The 19,174-nt window shown below is 46.5% G+C and overlaps 1 protein-coding gene across 1 annotated transcript in view; it reads left to right on the forward strand.

Moving 5' to 3' along the window:
* The first annotated feature begins 468 nt into the window (after positions 1-468).
* IL1RAP (interleukin 1 receptor accessory protein) overlaps positions 469-19,174 on the forward strand; it is a 26,386-nt gene continuing 7,680 nt past the window's right edge. Inside the window, exons 1-7 of the mRNA XM_017727048.1 lie at positions 469-551; positions 12,733-13,054; positions 13,797-13,989; positions 15,711-15,876; positions 16,803-16,874; positions 18,033-18,162; positions 19,076-19,172. Coding sequence (XP_017582537.1) covers positions 485-551; positions 12,733-13,054; positions 13,797-13,989; positions 15,711-15,876; positions 16,803-16,874; positions 18,033-18,162; positions 19,076-19,172 — 1,047 coding nt within the window. The 5' untranslated portion in view covers positions 469-484. The remainder of the gene's footprint in view (positions 552-12,732; positions 13,055-13,796; positions 13,990-15,710; positions 15,877-16,802; positions 16,875-18,032; positions 18,163-19,075; positions 19,173-19,174) is intronic.

Here is a 19,174-nt window from a genome sequence, read left to right on the forward strand (position 1 = left end):
GGTCACTGGCAGCAGACCCTGCCAATTTGCACTGTGCTGGTGTGGCCGTCCTGTCAAATTGTCGAACACGTGCTCAGTGTAGATGTGCCACAGCCACCGCGAGTGCTCTCTACACTTGTTCTTAGAGATGAGCAGAAGGAGGTCTTGGCAAAGGACCTTCTTTAGGGAGTCAAAGCTTGGGATTTCTAGCCTACAAGTGTCCATTTAACTCCTTGTGCTCCTGGATGTAGACTATTCGGGTGACTTAAGTCAGTGAGCTGGGCTGTCCTCTTCAGAGCCATCACCTCCCCAGCCTGGTGAGCTGCCTGCAGGCTGCCACGTGGGTGCTGTTGTTAAGGAATCTTAATGAAATAAAACAGGGACATGCCAGAATTAAAGGATCACTGGGTGGGTGGAGGGATAAGCACATACATTCAGAGTTAAAAACATGGCCTGCAGTGGTAAAAGTGTCAAATAACCAGGTCTGTGTGCTTTGTCTCCCAGGATGAAGATGGTCAGTGTCCTGCTGGTTTCACTCTGGCTGTCCATGGTCACCCTCGGCAGAGGCTCAGGTAAGGACATGGCACGTGATGGACCTGCCCACTTACTGTGCAGAGAGGAAAGCTATCTGCAGTGAGCTTTAAGCATTTGCAGTATTTCTGGATTAAATGGTTGTGTGTAAAATACTTTAGCAAAATGCACGAACACAATGTTAGTTCTGGTTGGGTGTTGTGCAGTGCTCTGTGTAGAGACGACCAGTGTGGTGTGAACAGGTGCCTTAGCAAATAGCAGCATCACCTTGACCTAAAAGTGCTTTGCAAACTCATTCTGTGCCCTTGGTCAGTATCGTTATTGCCTTCTGTGAGGGACGAAACCAGGGCTCGGCCCATGGAGCTGCCTTGTCACTGAGTTGCTGGAAGAGCCCGGGCTTGAACCTGAACTCTGTTATTCCTGGTTGGATCTGAAGGGGACTGAGATTCAGCTCTCCAATTCTGACTCATGTCTCAGCAATGCAAGGGGAGAGGGGAACTTCTAGAGTAAGAGGAGCTCTGATACCCGTCTCACTGACTCACTTTCCTGACAGGAAATATGTTGTCATGCTCGAAGCTCCTCTGGCACTCGTTCAGCCCGGCTCTTGTGAAGAGGCAGATTGTGCATGTCTCGTCTCCGGACTTCCTATTTGGGGGTGGAAGGAGACAGCATGATTTGCAGGAGGCGAGTGGAAGGGGGGAGGGAAGAAAGAACAGGAGCTGGTTTTATGGGGGAAATGTTCAGAAATAAGGGCTGTGCAGGGGTTTGACAAGTCCCCCCATGAACCCTTGTCCCTCTGCAGTGCTGGCAAACAAGCAGTTACAATATACCCCGAGCAGATGAACAGCTCTTGTGTCGTTCTCTCTTGGACCACACTGAATTATTGTGGCCGGATTCACAACGTGCACTCTGGCAAGGTTCATTTCAGTGCAGTGGCTGAAGCCTGGGAGGTTCTTCTGCTTGGGCTGCCCAAGGGCTGCAGGCACTCACAGTAGGCCGTGATCTTCAGCAGGGGATGTCCCATCCTGGCTAACAGGGGCTGGGTAGAAGTGGTGAGCAAAGGGGAAACAGCAAAGGAAAAAGAATACACAGCCTAGGTCTCCTTCACTAAGCCCTAGGTAGTAGGAGTGCCTGGGGAAGGCATGGATCTCTGCTGCTCGCTGGGAAAATCCCTGCTTTGCTTGTGCTTCTGGACGAGCTGTTCTGCTCTCCACCAACGCAACATCCTCCTCCTGCTGAGGCAGCATTACAACACCCCACGTGCAGTCATCTTGGGCTTTTGCAGAAATGAGAGGTAGGTGCAATTGAATCAGGATTGCCCAGGAAATGTTACAGCAGCTCTAAAAGCTGACGCAGTCGGCTGGGAGGATGCTGATTTCACTCAGCTGAAATGAGCACCCTGGCATTTGGGTCACACAGGCTCATGCCAATTGATCTGGCAGAACCAGAACCCTCCATGCATTTCTGCAGGGTGTTTGGTACTTTTTAAATATTTCTCCTTTAGCAGAGATTTGCTGTACAGGGTGGTCAGAACCCTTGTAAAGTGCTGCAAGGATGTAAGTCAGGGGGTGATACATGAGTCTCGTGATCAGTTAAAATACACTTCTCCTGCAAATCCACTGCAGGTCTGTGAGTGTCAGACACACTCTTCAGTTCAAAGCTTCCTTTTTGGGCCATGGACTTCATAAACTGGTTTTGGCTGTCAGAATGTCCTTTGTTATTCATGATGGGCTTGGATGGCTGTACTTGGATGGAGGGGCAGCCGTCTGTGCAGCCCTCTGTTTCACTGCGGGGGTTTCCTGGGACTGGCACCAAAAGGAGACTGGAGCTGGTTTCACCCTTGCAAAGTCATAAATACAGAGCAGTTTGGGAGACTGGCCCTGTTCTGGGAATGTTACAGCGTTTGCACTTGCTTTTCCTTCTCGAAGCAGGGAGTGTAGGTAGGAGGATCAGAGCTGAGCTTATCTGGAGTGAATGCAGAAGGGCTGTGCACAGTCTACAGCTGCCCTGGTGGTCCCCTAACACCAAGCACGGCCATGGAGATGGGTAGCTCTCACTGGGGAACCTGGCTCCTGGGATATTTAACATGTGTAACATGGTAGGGATTTGTCATTTCAGCTGAGTCCTTTTCGTGCTTTGACTATTAAGTCATGTATTGCTGTATTGTTGGGACCAGCTCTCTCTCCAGCCAAGTTCTGTTGTGGTTTGCTGCCACTTTTCCTGCGTCTGCCATCCTTCCCAGTGGAGCAGTCTGGTCAGCAGCACTGACCAGGGACTGCCTAAGCCAGGGGTACCGACTCTACTGAGTCCCAAGCTCTGTGAGGAGTCCCAAGAGGAAGTGAGGAACCAACACTTGCTAAATTTTGGCTCTAAAATGCCAGCACTGCTCTGGCTGCACGTGGTCTTTCCATCCAGTTCAGTCACTATGGCTGTCAGTATCTCTGGCAGTGTGTCAGAAAGCTTTAGCATTGTGCTTCACCCTGCTTCCTACTGGAGAGACAAACTCATAAACTTTATTTCCCCTCCAGATTTTGCCTACCACACTGTGGCTCTAAACATCTGTTCTCTGGGCTCTGCTGTTTCTGCTGCGTATGGAGACGGGTGCTGAAACAAAATCAGTTGCTGAAAGGGAGGTGCAAGCTGTACGAGGGAAGAAATGTGATCTGAGTAGTGTAGAGTAAAAGATGTAGAGCCTGAGACTGAATTGGTGCCTGAGTCTTCTATTCGCTCATGCTGAACGCGTGGGCAAATCATTCCTAGTCTTGAGAATATACATGATCTGCAGTGTATGGGCTTGAATTCCTTACTCGTGACCTTCGGGTCGCTGTTTGCAGTGGTATTCAAGGTCTTCTGCTCTCCTTGCCTAGCTAAGCCATCCTTAAGATGGAACTCATGTTGTAGGATGCTTAATGCACCCAGATGTTCTGATAGCCAGAGAAGGATAACAAAAACTGCTGGACCCAGGTCTGGTCTTACAATGGTTTCTTTGGCACTGCTGAAGTCATATGAATATACACTGGCTTAAAAGAGATAAAAAACCAGTCGGACAAAGAACATAACAGCCAGTTGGAATACAGAATAATGTTATCTTCTTACTTCTGAACAAAGCCGGCCAGTGTTAGACACGGACTTATTTATAAGATGTAGCTGTAATTGTGCTTCTTGTTCCATTTTTTTCTCTCTGCTAACCAGGCTGCTCTCTCACCCTCCAAGAATTCTCAGCTTTTCTAGGGTGAGGGCTGGGGAGATGACCGTGGTTGGGAATATTGTCTTAGCAAATTGCAAAAGCAGAAGAATATTGGTGCCAGGAGAGGAGGAGCAGCCTCATGCTGATTATCCAACAGACCCACATAGTGTGAGCAGGTACCTGCTGTGCATAAATAGCCCTTTGGTGGGGGGAATCGTCATGTTTGCATAGGAAATGCCTCTGTAGCTCCCTTGGGGGCTATCAGACAGACTGTGTGGTAGGATGAGCCCGGGACTGGGCCAGAATGATACTCCAGCATGGCAGGTAGTGGCTGGAAGGCAGCCAGGAGCTTCTGTCCTGGGAGCTTTATTTCAGGTTTTGCTGTTACTTGCTGGATTGTGAACATGTCTATTTACACTCCCCCATATCAGAGGCTTTCAGCTACTTTGGTTTTGTTTGCTCTGGAGTTGGCTCCAAAGTGCTAGATGTCACCAATGCTTCTGGATTCAGGTGGTGGCTGGAGCAGTGGAGTTCTGACTGCAGTGAGAAAGAAACAGAGGTCTGGCTCCAGAGGTCAGAGCCACTGCCTGCACTGTCTCTCCCGAGAGTTGAACTGCACTGTGTGTCTCTCATGCTTAGCAGAGAGGCAGAACAGTTACTTTTGGCCAGGGGAAATTTGCAGATTAATAAATTACTGTCTGTAAAACACTTTGAAGATGGAGAGCCCTGTGCAGCTCCTCAGGATTATAACTATATGGCTCTTACTCTACTGATGGGGTTCCAGTGGCTTTATTTTCATTACGATTTGTGACAGCCCCAGAAGCTGAGAAGCTTATTTTAGTGTGTAAAGTCAAAAGAAAAATAGATTAAACTGTATTATTGTTTTCTAAAGAGACTAAATCCCTCCCCCACCATCATCTCCTGGGATTTCCTGACTTCCTCCTACTCTTCCAATCTCAGCTTCTTGCTGTCCTAATTTAGGACATGATTTTATAACCATCCATACCTATCTGTGAGCTACTGTGGCTGTAGAAGTTTATGGTGCTTGGGGTCACGAAGTCATTTGACACTGAGGGTGTTAAAAGGTGCGCAGCCCTGGAGTGGATGGAGATAAAACCCGTGGTGCAGAGCTGACCTGGGTGCAGACGTGTCTCCGCAGCCGCCGGCCTCCCTCCACACCAGCCAGAGCTGTGCCCGCTGAGGAGATAAAACCTCTTGTCTGCTTCTTGTCAGCTGAGGAAATGGGTTGTGAGGGGTGAGCTCTGTGCCGGCGTCATCGTGGTGTGACCTATCTGCATTGAAGTGTGTGCAGGAAAGCAGCCCTTTTTGGGTGTGTTGCTGCTATGGTATTGAACAGTCACTTTGCTCCTCTGTGTGTGTCACATAGGGCATCAGGGAGCTGTCGTGTCCCCTTCCAGAGCCACAGTCGTGCTCTCACTGTGAGACGTTCTGTGGCACCCAGGTGACTCTGCCGGACTCTTGGACCCTTACAGTGCATTTTACCGCCTGCGGAGTTTTTTCAGTTGCCGTCCTCGGGCAACTGCTGCAGCATCTTTGTAATGCAGACATCCCTGTGGGATGGACAGGGAAGAATTGCTGACTGTATTTTAAAGCAGGCAACAGAGCACCTGGCTAAGTGCAGTAGCTGGGCTGCAGGTATTAGCTAAGCAAGCCTGTTGGCAGAGCCAGGAGTTCAGCCTGGACCTTGTCAAGTCCCAGCATGATGTCCCAGACACACAGAAGAGCCCCTGCCAGCTTGAGCACAGCTCAGCATGATGCTAATCAGGTAAGCCCCCTTTTCATGCTGCCTCTCCTACAGATGACTTTTGCAATGGGGTGTTCAATTTCCTGTATCTCTCCTCTTCCTATGCTGCTCTGCTTTGCTTCACGCAACAATTTTCTCAATGAAGCGGGATGGAAAGTAGCTGTTTGCTCTTCTTATCCTTCAGGGAAGCAGTTCATGCCGCTACCTTTATCGTTTGGATCTCAAATTTAAAGAAAGCCTCCAGGAAAATATGTCAAGCTTGCTAGAGAAATCTGAATATAATTTTTTTTTTTTTTTTTGGCCCAGTTGCTGGAGGTAACCAAAATACTCTGTGCCACATGCAGTAAACAGCTTTATGCACAGATAGAGAGTGAAGTCACAAAGCTCACTGTGGAGGAGTTCTGAGAGACACAAATAACAACTACCCCTTTGGATCTCAAATTTAAAGAAAGCCTCCAGGAAAATATGTCAAGCTTGCTAGAGAAATCTGAATATAATTTTTTTTTTTTTTTTGGCCCAGTTGCTGGAGGTAACCAAAATACTCTGTGCCACATGCAGTAAACAGCTTTATGCACAGATAGAGAGTGAAGTCACAAAGCTCACTGTGGAGGAGTTCTGAGAGACACAAATAACAACTACCCCATGTTACAGGCTGTGCTTGATGAGATAAGGAGATTCAGAGTCAGAAGCTCTGGGCTCCATTATGAAATCATGGTTTTTTGGATGTCTTGCTTTGGCTGCTTCCCCCAAAGTCAACAGTTTATGCAGTCAGCTTGCTTGTTTTTCATGACTTTGGCAGAGACAGGTTGTCACACCTGTTTAAATTAGACATTCGGGGCCTAAAGTTAATCAACCACAATGCACAAGTGCTTTTTGAAACTGAGCCATTTTGCAACAGGAAGTCATTTTCCTTCTCCTTTTCTCAGCTGTCCTATCTATTTAAATGATAAAAGCACTTGGGAAGAGAGAGAGACTCCATCCTAGTGTGCAGCATCCAGATGAGCTGCTTCTGGGGGGGCATCACAGCTCAGTGGCAACACAGGATGAATATGATGAGACTTGGGAGAAGTGTAAAACCATGTCACCAGTGTCATCCCAGCAGAACTGCATGGATGAGGCTGGGCTGTGTAGGAAGTTTGTGCCAGGACCACTTCCACCTCCTTGCTCTGCTGGAGAGGCTGTGGGAGGAAGGCAGTGAGGTTATGAGAGGCCTCTTTGGATGCGTTTCCACTGGAAGTCAGATTATAATTTTCTGCAGAGTTGGCACAGCTTCTAGGCTGAGCCTCCAAGGCAGCACTGAGCTACAACCAGTTTTGAGGAGTTCTGTGACCACCGTCACTGCTGCAGAAGTAGTGAGAGCAAATGGTGAGAGCCAGCTGATCTTGGCTGGGTCTAACCCAACTCCTGCATCATTCCCACCCATCTCGGTGTGTTTGGGTCTGTGTCTCTTCTCCCAGTTAAGGGCAGAGCTTCTCATTTGTTTTGTTCCATGCTTCTCTCCCTTTGCCATGCTGTATGGTCAGATGGGATACTACTGAGCAGAGAACACAGCCAGGGAGCAGGGGGTGGTCTCCTGCAGGGTGGAAAAGGAAGGATGCAGACTCAGTGGGGAGAGTGGGTGCTCCTGGCACCAGTATAAATGGGAGACGCACCCACGCGTGGTGCTGGGCACAGCTGGTGCCTCCTGTGCTCACAGCACAGCTCTTGCATTTGGCCCGGCTTCCTCTGCTTCCATCTAAACTGACTGAGCGTGAAAGATGGTGGTGAGGAAAATTTTTTTAAGGTAGTAATGATTAATTCTTGCTTAATTGCTTTGCATGATCAGCTTTTTCTGCCTTATTGATGCTGATTCGTGCACCATGATAACGGGCTGGCCTTGCTGTGCCCCCCGGGTAGAGGCTGACTCATACCAGCTTTGCTTTAAGGTAATGCAGCAGGGGCAGATGAAGAAAGTAGGAAGCTGTTGAGATATGGCTTGGCAGCCCCAAAAAGCCAACTGTGTCCTGGATCACAGCAAAAGATGTGCGGCCAGGAGGTCAAGGGAGGTGATTCTGCCCCTCTACTCTGGTGAGACCCCACCTGCAGTGGTATGTTCAACTCTGGGGTCCCCAACATACAAGGGACATGAATCAGTAGGAGTGAGTCCAGAGGAGGGCATGAAGTTGATCAGAGAGACCTGGAGCACCTCTCCTATGAAGACAGGCTGAGAGAGTTGGGGCTGCTCAGCCTGGAAAAGAAAAGGCTCTGAGGAGACCTTAGAGCCCTTCCAGTACAGAAAGAGGCTACAGGAAAGCTGGAGAAGGACTTTCCACAAGGGCATGTCATGATGGGACAAGGGAGAATGACCTTAAGCTTAGGGAGGGTGGGTTTAGATTTGATATTAGGAAGAAATTCTTTGCTGTAAGGGTGGTGAGGATACCCAGAAAAGTTGTGGATGCCCTATCCCTGGAAGTGTTCAAGGCCAGGTAAGATGGGTCTTTCAGCAACATGGTCTAGAGGGAGATGTCTGTGCACCCACACCAGGGGTGTTGGAACTGGGTGATTTTTAAGGTTCCTTCCAACCCAAATCATCCTATGATAGTACAGCCCCATCTGATGCCTCAGCTGAAGTGGTGTGAAGGGCAGGGATCATTCAGCTGGCAGCACTGATGGCTTCGTGTCCTGCTGCCACTGCACGGTCCCAGTCTGTATGCAAGGCAGGCCCCTGAAGGCACATGAAATCAAGGTGGGCATCCTTATCCTCACACTTCTGCCCTGCCTGAAGTTTCTCTTCCAGTTCTGATTGTTTCCTTCTACCATGCTGCCTCCCTCTAGCCTATATGATCCTCACTCCTTTTCCTAAGCAGGGCTGTGTGAAGAGGACCATTTCTTGCCTTTTTCCTGCAGTGTCTGTCCTGGGTAGATATTATGGGTCATAGACTGCCTCACTGTGTAGTTGCAGAGCATCAGCGGTAAGAGGGGTCAAGGCATCTGCAGTGCTTCTGATTGGTACTGAGAACAAGGTGGCTTCTTTCAAAATCATTTTGTAGAGGCATTTCTAGGAAGGTGCATTTGTGGGATGGTGTATTTTTAGAGAATTTTACTGTGTCCCTCAGGTGTGTGTGTAGTGCTCCATTTGCTGCAGCACAGAAAAGACACGGAGTTGGATATAGCTCCATTTCCTCACTAGTTTCCATTTGTTAGCAAACCTTTGGAGTCACAGCATGAATGCTGATCCCACTTGATTTAATCAGGAGCTGCTCTTAACTCCGGCAGCTGGTTTGTGTGGGAAACATTTCAAGAGAGAAGAAACTTGCTTCTGAGGCTTAGCCAGTGAAAACAAGTGTGAGTTGCTGCAAATGAGCACAGCACCATAGAAGTTAGTGCTGTTTCTCACAATTAGAACTGGATCCTTGCATCTTCTCTCTGCAGTGCTCCTTCAAATATTGTTACTGGAATCAGGATATATCAATGTGTGTGTATATATTTTTTTTTTCCACAGTGGAACTGCTTTATGCCAGTGAAGGGTCAGTCATGCCATATATATTTTTTTTCGCAGTGGAACTGCTTTATGCCAGTGAAGGGTTAGTCATGCCATTTTTTTTCAGGCTATCTCCAGTTTAGACTGACATACAAGTAAGTGGCATGCTGATGTTAGCAGCAAGTAGGGTCTGAGTATCCATAGAGCTTAAAATAGTGGAAGGAGCACAAAACGTTGTGGGGAACTGTTGGACGCAAATAAAATTATAATGTGAGTATCCCCTCTACTTTATGCATGTGTGTGGACATGTTGCCCCATCTGCTGGGGTCTGCTGCAGAAGTGCCACCACAGCAAGGTTGCTGTTGTCACAGGGAGAAGAGCACTGTCACAGCTGAGGAGGAAGAGGCTCACAAAGGTGTATGTGAGGGGTGCCCTGCAGTTCTCACACATTTTATCAGGCAGAGCCCGGGTCTCTCGGGCGTGAAACACCCCAAAATGTAGAAATAGCAGTATAACTGTCAGCATGGCACAGGGAGGAGGGAAGCTGTGCAAAGCACCACTGTCCTTGCTGTTTTATGTGTTAAGGACATCTTGCTGCAGCCTGTGGTGTTCCTGCCATCTCTGCTGAGTGATGGGTCATGGCATTGGCCCCTGAGCCCTCGGAGTCATGCTGGGTGGCTTTGCCCTGGCAGCCAGGAGGAGTCCTTGCCTTGGGAGGGAGGCACAGCCTGGGATCTCTCACTGCACGGCTGCTCCTGTGCTCTGGGTGCAGATGTTCATGACCAGCAGTTATGTGCTGTGTCTGGGGTTCAGCTCAGAGCCTGCAGCACCCCAGGGCAGGGCACATGTGGGGAGCCTTAGCACCACCCGTTTGCTGTGACAGTGTCCCTGAAGCCAGGCCAACTCTGAGACAAACTCTCCAGGTACAGCACTTACAGTAAAACTGCAACAGTCCCCTCTTCCAAAGCCAAGAAGACAAGGTCTGGGCATTGTTCTAGAGAAATGTAGGAAGAAAAAGAATAAAATAGTTGTATTTATTTTCAATAACTCATTCAGGTTGAACGGGTAAGTAGTTTTACAGTGCTGATTTATGGGCTGTTGCAAAATGCAAGAGCTGCTCATGATTGCAAATTTCATTGATTTTTGACTCCAAGAATTTCAGTACAGTAATGTTTTATATAGTTTTCTCTCTCCCCACTCCTGCCATTTGAAGTAATAACAATGATTTGCCTTTATGCAGCCCAAGAGCAGACACAAGTCAGGTGCAGGGCACATGTGGGGAGCCTTAGCACCACCCGTTTGCTGTGACAGTGTCCCTGAAGCCAGGCCAACTCTGAGACAAACTCTCCAGGTACAGCACTTACAGTAAAACTGCAACAGTCCCCTCTTCCAAAGCCAAGAAGACAAGGTCTGGGCATTGTTCTAGAGAAATGTAGGAAGAAAAAGAATAAAATAGTTGTATTTATTTTCAATAACTCATTCAGGTTGAACGGGTAAGTAGTTTTACAGTGCTGATTTATGGGCTGTTGCAAAATGCAAGAGCTGCTCATGATTGCAAATTTCATTGATTTTGACTCCAAGAATTTCAGTACAGTAATGTTTTATATAGTTTTCTCTCTCCCCACTCCTGCCATTTGAAGTAATAACAATGATTTGCCTTTATGCAGCCCAAGAGCAGACACAAGTCAGGTGGTGGGAAGAGAACCTGGGCATCCTGATTTACAGACCCAGGTCTGCTCCTTTCAGAGGGGAAGCCTTTCTTTACAGAAAAAATGCCCTGTCTCCATGAGCAAAACCACTACAGCAACAATCCATGCTTTATCATGCAGTTAGCAGGCAGTCTCTGCAGGCTCATTTGTCTTATTACCACTCTAAGGACACTTGACCATGCCTAATCCATGGCCCCACCAGCATAAAGCAGCGTGCTGGTTCCAGTTGGCCCTGATCGTGGTGCTGATGGGTCGTTATGCCCCTTCCCATGGTGTAAGGCTTCCAACAGTGGTTTGGTCTTTCAAAATGAGCCTTGGCTCTGGCTGTGGTAGCAGCCATGGTGTGTGATGCTGTGCAGTTTTGAAAGATCTGTATGTTTTTAGATGATGAGCACTCTCCAGCTATTTGGGTTTGGGGTTCCTATGAACAAATGCTTGTGTTCTGGGTAGCTTCACTGCCTCTTCCTAGCCCAATTCGTTCTCTTCCTGCAGAAGTAGCACTCTGTCATATGGGTGTTTGGCATACTGCAGCTTGCATTTACATTTATGTGTAAACCCGCCAGAAAACATTTCTATTCTTACTGGCCCAGATTCCTCCTGCCCATGACTAACCATTGCTGAGCCACAGGAGTTAGCATCATTGCCTTTAAGTGCTGCAGGCCTGTCTTCTCAAAGGTTTATCTCTGCTTTTTTTTAATTAAGTATGAATTTGGGGGCAAGCTACATCCCACTGTCTATTTAGGGAAGAATGAATGCCAGAAATCCTGCTTTGGGCGTGTGAAGTCAGTTCAGAAGAATTCAGAAGAATTGGTCTCAAAGAGCATATTGTATTCTACTTCTCTTCCCAGTCTGAGTTCTTCTAGTATCTGCAAATGTGAGAGGCTTTGCAGTGTTGTCTCTGGTGAGCCTGTGTGTGATGTGCTGAGACACTGCTCCCAAGCACTGCTGCAGGCAGCACACCCCTCTCCTGTTTGACTCATTTCGGGTTCTCAGACGTCAGGCTGCCCTAGCAAATGCCTCCCAGCAGCTACAAGAGAGGGACTGGGAAGTGTGCCATGCTGTGCTCTGCCTCGTCAGTGTGGGGAGACAGGAGGTGGAGTGACAGCAGCTCCTCCGTGTGTCTCAGTTGGCTCCAACAGTGCAGGTTGCTCTCAGGTTTGCTGACACCCTGGTACTGTGCTTTGCTTGCACTGAGTCTCTGCCTGCCTGGACATCCTGATGGGTAGGAGGAATGGAGTGGAGTCCTCAGAAGAGAAGTGGGTTTAGACTGTGCTTTTTGTCATGAAACTGTTTGCTAATGACAAGAATATTTTTTCTAAAAAGTAATTAGAAAAAAAAAGGCTCTGTACAGCTTTTTCTCTTGCTGGCCAGTTTCTATGTCAGTCCAAGTCTGCTGTGAGCCACGCTGAGCCACTGCCTGTTGTTGCTTGGGGTTTGCACCTGGGCACTGCCTGGGAATACAAGAGAACTTGCTGCTACCTCCCCCATACCGTCCCTTCTGCTCCTCAGCCTCCACTCCTAAACTTTGCTATCAAGAGTCTCTCTGTGTCACTTACTAGTGCTTGTGCTCATTGTGTTATCCTGGTGTGCACAGGTGTCACATGAATCCATCACAGTCCTCACTTCTGGAACCCACAGTGTAGCTTCTTCTGCCAGGGAAAGTGACCCACAGCTCTAAGGGAGGGTTGATGTTTGAGGTTTTTTTTTTTCTCTTCCTATTTCAGCACATCTATTTTCATCTTCCCTATCACTGTGTATGGATGCACACACACCTCTGGCATTATTGTCATCCAAATTTTATCTTCCCACATAAGACTTTTTTTGTGGTAAATTTTCTTGGAGCTCTCTAGGAAGTCTAGTTTTATGCAGGACTATCCTATTCTATTGTCCTGATGTGAGATGAATAGCTTGGCAGAAACGTAGGAGGTGTACAAATGAAAACAGAAGTTTCCAGTTCTCTAGAAATGAACACAGTGTTCTTGCTCTGTTTATAAAAGCCCAGTTTGCTTTCATTGAAAACACTATGGTTTTGCCTCTGATTTTAGCGGGGGCAGGACCAAGGGCTGTGGGGAGCATGGGCAGAACTGTTTTCCTCCCACAGACTTGCAACTAAGGCGCCTTGTTCTTCCGGCTGCAGAGCGCTGCGATGACTGGGGTGTGGACACCATGAAGCAGATCCAGATTTATGATGGGGAACCTGCCAAGATCAAATGCCCACTTTTTGAGACCTTCTTGAAGTACAACTATAGCACAGCCCACTCTGCTGGCTTAACCCTGATCTGGTACAGGATCGCGCAGGACCGGGATCTGGAGGAGCCCATTAATTACCGTCTACCGGACAATCACATCAGTAAGGATAAAGACACCCTTTGGTTCTGGCCTGCTCTTCTCAATGACACTGGGAATTACACCTGCATGCTCAGGTAGGTTGTGGGTGCAGCTTCTGTACCTCTTCAGTGCAATCAAAGGACTTTAGTGGAGGTGGGGAAACAATGCTGTTAGCACCAGATCTTTCTGTAGGGAGACAACCATTTACATAAGCATTAATAGGAAAAGAATGTTACAATTATAAGACCGCTCAGTGCTGAGCCAATTTACATGGCAATAATGCTTGGAGCCTTGCAGACGTTAATGAGCGTGCCTCTCCTTGCTGCAAGTGTCCGTGAAAATATTATTGCTGAGCCCATGGCAAAATCCACAGGCGCTCACCATTAAGAAGTGATCTGCAAGTCTAGAGTAAAAATAGCTTCAGATGCAGGGGTAATGTTTTGACTGCACACTAATTTGGCAAAGATTCATGAGATTCAGACTTCGAGGAAATTAAAAGTGTCTAACTGTGGTGCAAAATGAACATAGCATCTGCTATGCACAAGAGCTCTTTTTGATCTTCCTCACGTTGTCTTTTGTCTGTGTCTTTGACCTTATGATCTGCTTTAGCAGCAGGGGAGTGGATGTTGCTTGTTAGTCATCTTTATAGGCTTTTCTGAGCTTGTGTGGCCACCTCTGGTGGGGTTTTCTTTCCCATTTATAAATGAGTTAACTAAGGCTGTACATACCTCATCAGCACTATGACGCTCATTATTGCAGATGTAATTTTTATTTCACTCCGCTGCTGTAGGAGTAAACAAGTTTCAACTAATCAGCCCTGTTCTCATCCACCCTTAGGAACACAACCTACTGCAGCAAAGTTGCATTTCCCTTGGAGGTTGTTCCAAAAGATGAGCACTCTTGTGTGAGCCATTCCATAAAACCTCCTGAGGAGATGTTCTACTTGGAGCACGCCAATCAGAAGATCACATGTCCAGATATTGATGGGTTTTACCCTGCCAGCGTGACACCAACTGTCAAGTGGTACCTGGTAAGAAGGACGTACTTGGGCGGCGGGGGGATGCAGTGGTGTGTGTGAAAAAGCAGTGGTTGGCATGACAGTCATGGAGCTGCATTTGAGTCTCCCCAGTGACAATGCTGTTAATGAAGCTTTACTAATTTCAAGAGCTTTGCTTCCATTGAGTTCAAGGGTAAAACTGCTCTTGGAAAGGAACTGAGAGCTAACACTGAAGCTTTTTTGACCAGCGCGCACAAGTGAAAAATACTCCTAGGAGGGATTTAGGTGGCTCAGTTCAGTTATGGGCAGTGTGCCTGACCTGCTGTGTGAGCCTCTCAATTCCCTGTAAAGGAAACTGTCATTCATATTCCCTCTTCTTTAAAAAAACCTACCTATTAATGAAAATTGCATCCTTTCCAAAATCCTCTGAGGTCAGCAAGTGAAGTTGTACATCAGGCTCTGCAAGGACAACGGGTATCCTGTTTGACACAGTTCAGCAAACCTCTTTTCTAAAGACTGAGACATCTCTACTCCACCCTTCATACTTTTCTGATGATCAGACTGTCTCCAGCCATCCTCAGGCTCTTGCCTACAGAATTACTGCTCAATTTTATTAAATTTGATCTCACCCATTCTCTCTAGGTGGATGCCTTTAGTCAGTAGAGAATAAGAAGTCTCAGGGGATGTAAAGTCAGAGAGATATGGGAATAAATTCTTTAATAACATCCTATAAAGTGCTTTTGTATTTCTAGGTAGAACATTTTGTATAAGTGAATTTAATAATAAAGGAAGTTGTCAACAAATGTATCTGCTGATTAAAAAAAAAATTTAAAAAGACCCAAAAGAAAAACCCCACCTCTAAAACTGTGCAGGAAAAACTTCCTCTTGTATCAAGAGGGGCTGTTTCACTCCAGTAGTTTAAATGCTTTACTTGTATTGTTCATTGAAATTCACATCTCGGCAATCAATTAGCAGAATGAAACAAAAAGCCCCTTGAAAGTAATTTTTCAGGCAGCAAGTCATCCCATGCCTAATAAAAATCATTAAAAATGGTATATGACCCCTGTCTTAAACTACCCCATTAGGATGTATCTGATTTGGAAATGTACCATTCAAAAATAATCTCTTAGAAAATGTGCACATCTTTGGGCTTTATGACAGTCAAGATGTTATCTGCATAACCTCTTTCTGAAAAGGGATCTCCAGCTTGGTATTTTGGCAGAGTTTTTCTGCCTCACCTGACAGAAAGAGAGGAGTTATTAAGGTTTATGTACTACTGATTCTCGTTTGCTATTTGCAAACTCTGGGGCCTCATCCTCTGCTGAATTCAGCCAGGAGAGCTTGATTAGTCCCAAAAGAAGGACATCAACAGGGTACATGTCCTTCAGTTTAGTATCCATTTGTGAATATGTCATCGTTTTCTTCTTGTCACTTTTTACTTTTATTCTTCACTCTGCTGAGGTGCTCACTTTGATTGCCAAGGTACTTCTGGATCAGAGATCTCTTTTTTATAAAACTGTCTGTGTTTAAAGTGGGATAAAGCTGTTAGGGTGATCTGCTTCATCACTTCATTTTCAAGGTGAACATAGCAGTCTATATTCCAGCATGCTCAAAGTTCATGGTATTTAGGTCTGACCTACATCATGATCCCAAGTGTCATATTAACAGTTTAAAATCAGATCTTTGTAGTAGCATTTAAGCTGGTATCTGTACTTTTAAATCCCAAACTCAAGTGTTTTTCTGCCTGACTCCAGAACTGCAACTCGGTGGATAACTTCTATGAGAGATATCCCCAAGGGCCCAAGCTTGTCATTGGCATTGTCCGCAGTGCATATAAAGGGAATTACACTTGTATTGTGACATTCAAGGACCATGGAAGAACCTATAATCTCACCAGAACCATAAAGATGAAGGTGGTGGGTAAGAATGACTTTAAAATGAGTAAAATGCATGTGGATAACTGCAGAAGTGGTAAAAACAGCTGGAAGAGTTTGTTGCAGAATCCATTTGTGGTTGTATTCAATCTGCATTACCCAACTGACCTGGTGTATTTTTTCTTGCTGGGGTCAGACTTGTGTGACTGCCCAGAACATACTGCAGTAGAGGTCTCTCCCACCACCATGTCAAATATCCCAAACACAGAGAGTGGCCAGGCTCAGGCTGTTGAGGTTCAGCCCATGAGATGGCCAGGGGTACCCTCTGCTGGCATGTGAATGCATAACCCTGGCACTCCTGCTCGTGGTCTCCCGTGCCCTTTGCTTGTCATTGTTTGTGGGATTGTCACTTTATAGCCAACTTGTCTCGATCTTCTTGGAACCTCAAAGCCATTTTTGCTGGGGTTGAGACTGTTAATCAGCCAGGTAGAGCTCCAGGTACCCACTGCTTGGATGCGTCTGTCCCACACCTGCCAGGGAATTGTAGAGTTGAAAAACCTAGTGAGCTGTAGGATACATCCTGAGTTCCACGGGAACATCTGATTTAAGAGATGAAATAAATATATGTGACAGGAAATGATGTTTTTATTTTGTTTTTTAGAAGCAGCAGTAAAAAGAAACCGGTGCAGGTTATGCCTTGAGGGAGATGAGAAGGGTATGGAGCTCTTCTGATGTGAGAGGCCCAAACTAGCTTACCTAAACTTTGGAGGATCCTCAAAATCTGGATCTGGCCCTCAGTTTGGGGACTAGGATTAGATTTGTGTATGCATGGAACTCTGCAGCAGAAATGCATCAGGAGTTAGATTTGGGAATGTGCTGTGTGGTGTGAGGGCATTGGGAGTGAGGCTGCAAGGATTCCAGGTTTTCATGAAGTGTGGGTCCCCATGGGGGGCTCTCTGTTGTCTCCTGCAGGATCTCCGAACAAGGCCTTGCCACCACAGTTCACCTCTCCAAATGAGAAAGTTTTGTACGAACTGGAAGCAGGTAAAGTCCAACACTCGCAGCCTGCCAGTGAGACAGGGAGACCCAGCCAGGCACAAAGCTCTCCCCTGCCCCTGCATCCCCGCTGCTTTCCCTCGCAGAGCACACGAGCTGCCATGAGTTGCCTGGTAGACAGTGTGGGATGCCAGTTCTTGATGCCAGAATAGGAGAGCACAGCTTTAAAAGTTGATTTTTTGCAAGCACAAATAAAGACAGATATTCAGGCACGGAGATACAGAGCTGCAGCTGCAGAAGCAGATGAAATGGGGACACCCAGCTGCTTAGAAGAATTCCTGTAGGACCTTGTCTCAGCCCTGGCCCTGGCTGTGGTTTGCTCCCATCCTCCCTCATTCACCCCTAGAGTGGCTTCAGCCTTCTAGCCAATTCTTGCTCATCTCTCCCTTTCTTTGGCTGATGACTTCCTAATTAATGACAGCTCTCCTTCTGCTGACCTCGCAGCACTGGGTAGTGGGGTACCACACCCTTTCCCTCACCCCTTCCCCCACACCATCAGTTTTGCCTAATAGCTTTTTGGAGCAATTCCCTATATCAAATGGATTGTGTCCCATTACATTGCTGTAATAAATGTGGTGCCAATGATGATGATTAGCACCAGAGTCTTCACTTTAAAGAACAGCTCTTTTGGCTCACAAGGTCAGATTTCATCCATAGTCCTCTGTAAGATAAAATCACTTACAGGCTGATCACAAAGATATTCACACTCCCAAGTCTGATCTTAAGCAGAAGTCAAATTCTAGAAGTATTTCCAAACCAAAATGCTTTTATGGAGGTTGATCCTTCACTTTATGGCATCTGTCCCCTGTGCAGTGGGTTTGATTAACACTGCGCAGCTTTCCAAGGATGTGGTTGGCATGGAGCATGTCCCTTTGGGTGGGTCACTTGGTGCAGTCAAGGAATTTGTAACACATTTGAGAAGGCAGGATATTTTTTTCTATTTATCTATCTGTCACAAATCATCATGTCCAGGGATGTTAAGCTGTTATTACAGTTTATGTCAGAAAGTGGATGTTGGCCTCATTCCTTCCTGCAGGGAGGCAGAGCTCAGGCTGGTTAGGTTTTGGACAGCACAAAAGTAAGCCTGGTGCTGTTCCTGCTCTGCAATACCTTTTTTCCTAGGAGATGATGGTCCTTTCTTTGCAGGTGATGACCTTATCCTGCCCTGTGAGGTTTTCTTCACATTCCTGAAGGACTCCCGGACTGAGGTGTGGTGGACCATAGATGGGAAAAACACAGATGACATCACAGACCCCAAGATAAAAGTCACACAAAGGTAACACGTAATGTGAACCTTCATTTGTATCTCTGGGTCCTGTGTGGGTACAGGCATGTGACAGTCCTAATAGAGTGTGGAGTCTCCCTGTTAATCAGAAGCCCCTGTGTTTGCACCATGCTGTGATGAGCAGCAGGAGCTCCAAGGAGGGGGCCTCCTGTGTCATATCTTATGGATTAGTTTGAGGGAGCTTTGTTAACCAGTTCTCATCATCGTTTGTTCAGGTCCTGGTAGTGATGCCAATAGGTGGTGCTGTTGTGGGACTCACAAAACAGGGGCAGACAATGCTATTTAGAGGAGTGTTCCCAAATAGCAAAAGGGATAAAAGTGTTTCAGAAAAACAGAAGCTGAAAACAAAAATGTAATATTAAACATAGTATTGATTAGGAAGAATAGAGGTTCAATCACATAAATAACTCAAATGAGGATCAAAGTCCCGTTTGCTGGATGCTGAATTACAAGTGGAAGGCAGTCACTGCCCCAGTTGATTTGCAAACCAGTGTAGAAAAAGGAAAGGCAAAAGGAAATACTGTATCCCCATTTTGCAGATGGTCAATTCAGGCAGAGAGAGACAAAGTGACTCATCCAGGACTGCACAGAGAATGTGACGTGAGCTCTGAATCTTGAGTTCATGAGATCTTCTTGTTTATAGGCAAGAACTTCCATTTCCTCTAAAAGGCAACGTGGCACAGCTGCAATGAGAAAATTGTGAGTGGTAAAATAAATATTAAGGAAAATCAGATAAAGGAATAGCTGCAGCTGTATTAAAGGCTGAAGTGTATATTGATTTATAAATATCATTTTATGTGTTTTGGACTTTTTAAAGAAAGAGGTTATATCAGGGAAAGGAATATCTGTCGCTAAAAGCTTGCTGCACTTTCACATGTGTAATGCTCTAGTTTTTCTCTTACAGTGAAATTACTAGAGATTTCGAAGACAAAACTCTGATAAGGACTCTAACAGTTGCAAAAGCCACAGCAGAAGACCTGAAGCGGAACTACACTTGCTATGC

The sequence above is a fragment of the Corvus brachyrhynchos genome, unplaced genomic scaffold (assembly GCF_000691975.1).
Source record: "Corvus brachyrhynchos isolate BGI_N302 unplaced genomic scaffold, ASM69197v1 scaffold162, whole genome shotgun sequence".
Lineage (NCBI taxonomy): Eukaryota > Metazoa > Chordata > Aves > Passeriformes > Corvidae > Corvus > Corvus brachyrhynchos.